Source organism: Gymnoscopelus braueri (assembly GCF_963280865.1).
Source record: "Gymnoscopelus braueri genome assembly, chromosome: 3".
In the NCBI taxonomy this organism is placed as follows: Eukaryota; Metazoa; Chordata; class Actinopteri; order Myctophiformes; family Myctophidae; genus Gymnoscopelus; species Gymnoscopelus braueri.
In genome coordinates this window covers 47,844,456-47,850,581 of record NC_137612.1, presented here as the reverse complement: position 1 = coordinate 47,850,581, position 6,126 = coordinate 47,844,456, and the positions used below count along the sequence as shown (strand labels likewise).

The window sequence follows — 6,126 nt, the reverse complement described above, 5'->3', positions numbered from 1 at the left end:
TTGAATCAGAGGGAGAGAGATACAGAGAGAAAGATTGAGACAGTTGTCCATTTTTATTCTGACTGCTCAGAACAGTTTGGAGCATAACAATTGTATTGTCTGCAGTGTTGCAAACCAGCTGGATTGTACGTGCATGTGTGAATAAAGCACCATGTGTCTTGAGAAAAAAGGTTTTGTTTTATTAAAATGTGTATATATTCTATCTATAGTTGAGAACACATTGTATTAATATCAATTTATGAGATATTTCACAAGTCCGTTTTCAAAAGTATGTTTCTTTTACATTGACAGATTAATAAATCACCAAAGAAAAATACAGTAAATATTTCCCTTTTTTTCTCCCTTTTCTAATTTTGTTAACTTTCATAGCAGATATTTTACCATGCCAATGACATTTAATGAGAACCTATTACTCCATGTATGGACACATTAAAATAATCCGACATGGCCCTGTTGTACAGGAGAGAACAGATCAATATATTACTATAGTAACAATGGCAGATTCAAAACAAAAAAAACAACATACAAACAAGTGATGAAGGTATTTATTTTTCACCCCTGCCAGTACTTGTCATCATAATCATTAATTACTTCCATCTACAATGGGGTCTATTCTGTACACGTAGACAAGAAACGTGTGCACCAATTCTTTGTCCTTATGTTTCAAGGTCTGTTGTAACAAAAACGTAATGTGCATATAATATTTATATATAAAAACAATATTTAAATTATCTGAAATAAAAACAATAAATCCCTGTGTGCATTAATATTGAGTAAGGTTATGTTTAAAAGGACCTGCTCTGATTTTATATTTTGTTCAGAGGGCAGAGGCTGGGAAAATTCATTATGTACAAACATCAATATCTGTGTGTACACAGGAACATCTTAATGATGATGGGGGAATACACCCCAAGGGTCCCATGGGTCAGGTACTGTACTTTTTTATGTTTCTCATATTTGCTCCCATCTGTCTGCCCTGCGATATGATGTCTCCATGGTGAAGGTACGGTTCAGCATAAGGAATGTTGGGAGTATTCTCTCAGAACTGCAGGAGTAAAACCAAAGCATTATCAGCTTTTAAAAAACAACAGCAAAGCAGAAGTACACAGTGCAACAGTTGAGGAAACATTTGTATTAACCATTCTTACCACCATCAGTAAAATGTCTTCTAAACAAGGGGTCTTCAACAGGGGATTTTTCTTTTTTACATTAACCACTTGAACCCTAGCATCCCTATTCTGAGGAGAACTTCAGCAAAAAATAGAAGATCTACAAGCTCACAACGCCTGTGCAGTGGAAACACACACTGCAGTCTAGCTGTGTCAGAGGCAGAGCCCACAGTACACGGAGGGAGAGAGATCTCCATCTCTGTGGTGCTGAAAGACGCATATATGGATTATCTGACTCTGATTATTAATTATAAGGAGGCAAGATAGTTTTAGCCTACAGAAGTAATGCCAGCTAGCCCACCAGCTAGCGTTAGCTATTCATAATCGTCTCATTGCCGTTAATGACAAAACTTTCCGAAGGTGAGTGAGACTGGTTGCGTCCCAGGTGTACTTCTGATGGATTTTGATTGGGTATCAGTGTTTCTATTGTTCATAAAATGTGGTGTGGACTCTGCCATCCACTTCAGTTGGATTTCTTTTTTTTCTATATCCCCTTATAGTTATCGTGCTTGGTCTGAATGGCACAGAAGTCACAGCACTCTGAAAATGTTTTTTTTTAAAGACTCACATTTTTGAGGAACTCTTCTGCCACAATACGGGCCCTGGCATTGACGGACAGCTTCATTTCGCTGATCTCCTTGTCAATCTCCTCCATGAAATGAATGACAAAGTCCACCAACTTGTGCTTGTACATCTGCTCCGTGTGGAAGTTGGTGATCAGGAAGCTGATGTCGTAGCCCTGGAACAGAAACACTGGTGAACGATCACCTACAAAAGGCAATCAAGGGCATGGCACCCCCATAGCTTTCAGGGCATGAACCACTACAGCCCTACCCGCACATCTGTCCTGTTATTTAGATAGCATGTTGTTTAGACAGATGCTAGGTTTGATATTTACCTGGTATACTAGTTAATGTGTAGCAATAAATTGTTTATTTTCTTTGTGCTAATTACTAAATTGCAAATCATAAACAACGAAACATTATTGATTGACCATTTACCTCCACTGGTTTCCTTCTCAGGATGAAGAAGTTCTCTGCTCTCATCATCATGAAGCGCATGAATTTATGACAAAGAATCTTCTCAATCTCATCAGCCTGTGGACACAGACGCATTGTGTTCAGTTGTTTCATTTGTATTATTATTACTATGCTGCATGGACATTTTTTACTCTAGGCTCCGTGGAATAGGTAACAGGAGTCAAGACTGACCTGCTTAACAGCAATGCTGACTCTGACCGAGTTGATGGAACCCTCAATTAGAACTTTCTCCTTCTCATTACGGCTAATGATGACAGGCTGGAGAAGCAACTCTTTACTGCTCCTGATAGGGAAAGAAAACACACACACACACACACACACACACACAAGATGTTACTAGTCCCAACACAACAATATCAGTTGCTTTATTAAAAATAAATTACATTGAAATGACTTAAAGGTAGGGTAAGTGATATTTTTTGGTTAAAACAAAAAGTATTTTGTTAAAAGGTTAAAATACTATATTCTGATAGTAATCATTGCTATAGACTATAGAGTGTTTTTTCAGTAACAGATGTCTCCCCGTCTCTCCAGCTCTTTAATAAACAGAAAATACATTTTTCGGTAGGTGTCAAAATCTCAGCCAATCAGGAGAAAGTACCAATTTTTAAGCTTAATTTGTATAGTGTTCCAGTTCCAATTTTGTCTGCTCATTTCTTAGTGTCATCACTTCCAATTTCACTTGTTTAATCTGTATCTTGACTGAGTTCTCTGTCCTGGTTGGATAAAATTGGAAATGAAACTGAAACGAAAATGCATTTTCTGTTTTATAAAGAGCTGGAGAGACAAGGAGACTCCTAATACTGAACAAACACTCTATAGCAATGAGTACTATCAGAATATAGAGCTATTTAACAATTATTTTAACCAATGCAAATCACTTACCCTACCTTTAAAATGATAAAAGTATGAAGAATCACGACATCATCACGAGGAGGAAGATGCTAGTTAATTAGTGTTAATTGCACAGTCAACTTTTTATCAGAGCTACAGCTGTGTGCGGACGTCTCTTTACCGCAGAGCTACTCTAGCCAGCATGAGATAATTAACACCACTCACCTAATGCTGCGGAAATCCAACTAGTTTAACACACTTCCAAACCATGTACATTGTTTAAGTGACAGGATCATGGCTTTAGCCAAAATCTTGCATGTAATCCGTAACGTGATGTCTTGTTTACATATGAAAAGCATCATAGTAGCTTAGCTGTAACAGAAGAAGGATTTCCTCTCAAAACGGCGGAGCCTCCCGTAATTAGATTAGTCAACTGGTTTTATTTTTAAGGCTACTTACAGGAAGTAGATGGACTAAATTAGAAGTACATGACACACCAGCACTCCGCACCGCCTACTAGTAAATGACACTATAAAATAAAAAAACACAGACGGCTCGAATCAAATAATTTGCGTCGACTGGGGGGGGGGTCTCGACTGACTATTCGAATCGTCGACTTTCAGTGGACAGGCCTACTATTTTCACTATTTTTTAAGTGTTTTTTTTTTTAAGTGATTGAAACCAGGAAATGACAACACTTATGCCATCCATCCATCTAGTCTGATATCACAATTTCAATATAAAAGACAGATGGGACAACCCCAATCCTTACGATGAGACTCACCGAACTTCTACCTCCGGCTTGTTGTGGCGTTCCACCACCTGTGAGGAGAAGTTCTCCAGACAGAGGGCGGCCTGCAGCGTAGCACGCACAGCATTGAGGTACGGGCGCAAGGTCGCCGTCTGAGGGAGGACGGGAACAGGAGCAGTAATAGTGAGTGAATCATTAGTCTACTCCTAAAGTCCTAATTCACAGCCTTTTTCCATTTCAAGGACGCCCAGTTTGATATGCATTAGGCCAGGGGTCTTCAACAACAGGGGGCCGGGACCCCTAGGTGGTCCTCAGAGTTACTATAGGGGGTCCGCTAAATCTTTGTTAGATTTTTTTTACATTAACCACTTAAACCCCAGCATCTCTATTCTGAGGAACATTAGATCTACAAACTCACAATGCCTCGCACTGCGAGGGCGCTGTGAGCTTGTAGATCTGCTATTTTTGGCAAGAGGTTTGGTGTAGGGAGGGAAGAGGAGCAAATCAAGTACTAAGTATTGAAGGTTTAAGCGGTGAAATGTCTGAAATTAACAAAAAATATTAATTTACACAACACTGATGATAGACAATGAAGCCATCTATAAAATCTATGAAAGGGTTTAACGTGCAACACAATTGTATCTCTCAGCTAAGGGGTCCTTGGCCTGAAAAAGTTGAAGACCCCTGCATTAGACCATGGACCATTACCCCTGGCACAAAAGGAGGAATCAATTAATAACTAAAACAAAACAAGCACTGGACAAATTGTTATTTTAAACATACCGATTTCCCAATTGGTGCATCCCTAGCATTTGGAGAATGTCACTGTCAACATGCGATGCTATAAAAGTTACATGAATTCTGGCCTGACTGTTCCATCTGACAGTTGCACGACCACAGATTGCATGCCACACTATTAACACTAGAGATAGTGGAACATCTCCATATCTAGTAGCTCCTTGAATGTAAATGTCTCACACTAATACGATTTTATTAAAGGTAGGGTAAGTGATTTGCAATTATTCAAATAATTGCAAAATGGGTCTATGTTCTGATAGTGCTCGTTACTATAGAGTGTCCTGTCCATATAAGGAGTCTCCATGTCTCTCCAGCTCTTTATAAAACAGAAAATGCATTTTCGTTTCAGTTTCATTTCCAATTTTATCCAATCAGGATAGAGAACTCAATCAGGATATAGATTAAACAAGTGAAATTGGAAGTGATGACACTAAGAAATGAGCAGGCAAAATTGGAACTGGAACACTATACAAATTAAGCTTAAAAAGTGGTACTTTCTCCTGATTGGCTGAGATTTTGACACCTACCGGAAAATGTATTTTCTGTTTATTATAGAGCTGGAGAGACGGGGAGACTCCTGTTACTGAACAAACACTCTATAGCAATGATTACTATCAGAATATAGTGCTTTAACCTTTTAACAAAATACTTTTTGTTTTAACCCAAAAATATCACTTACCCTACCTTTAAGTGTGGCCCAAAACAATCAATTGAAAATGCACAATTGCTCTGTTTGCAGACAGGTGGATGTATGGCTTGGTACATGAACCACCATCTGTTCACCTGGCTGATAGCACCAGCATCTGTGTGACGTCACTCACAACCAGATGTGCATTTCGCTGTCGAGAAAAATAATAATGTACCTTCATGCTATGGTGGTACAGCTATATTATATTACAATAACTCTCCAGTCATAGAAAGTACCATCTAACGTCAGTGGCCACCGAAAAATAGAAGGCTACTCATTATTTTGGACATTATTTACATTACGAAGCCGTTTAGCTGCTCACAAAAATGAGCAGCTAACGTTAGCTAGCTAGTTAGGCGTCCAGCTGTTTACATGACATATTAAAAGAAAAGAGTGAGAATATTTGAATATATGTGCTATTTGTTTGAATGGCGACCTATGTCAGACAGAATGCAAAACGTTGTAGTGTTTGTGGTCGTTGATATTGATAAAGGTGTGTTTTAGGATCATATGAATAGGATCTCTTACCATTTCTCTGCAGGCAGCGGAGGGGCGGAAGGCGGAAGTTGACCAATGTTGCCAGGTTTTGAGATACATATAAGCAACCAGGTTTATGAAAACAAGCCCAAAAGAAGCGACTGCATGGGCTAAGGCAATTTGAAAATAGGCTAGCAGATCTACAAAAACAAAATTAAAATCTTGAAAAAAAAAAAAAAAGAATTGAACATTTTCATCATCATCACGCAGCTATATTTTAAAAAACAGCCCAAAAAACCGTAACCCGCAACTATCAATATTTTTTACTTTACAGAAAATAAGCTTATAATAAGCGGACATGGCAACACT

General features: G+C 38.5%; 1 protein-coding gene across 1 annotated transcript; it reads right to left on the bottom strand.

Moving 5' to 3' along the window:
• Nucleotides 1-530: 530 nt before the first annotated feature.
• arpc4 (actin related protein 2/3 complex, subunit 4) lies at nt 531-5,863 on the bottom strand. Its single transcript, XM_080424032.1, has 6 exons — nt 5,809-5,863; nt 3,828-3,946; nt 2,381-2,492; nt 2,171-2,266; nt 1,738-1,908; nt 531-1,045 (listed from the first exon to the last, which is right to left on the bottom strand). The coding sequence occupies exons 1-6, from the start codon at nt 5,809-5,811 to the stop codon at nt 1,040-1,042; spliced, it is 507 nt and encodes a 168-aa protein (XP_080280158.1). The 5' UTR covers nt 5,812-5,863; the 3' UTR covers nt 531-1,039.
• Nucleotides 5,864-6,126: the final 263 nt, after the last annotated feature.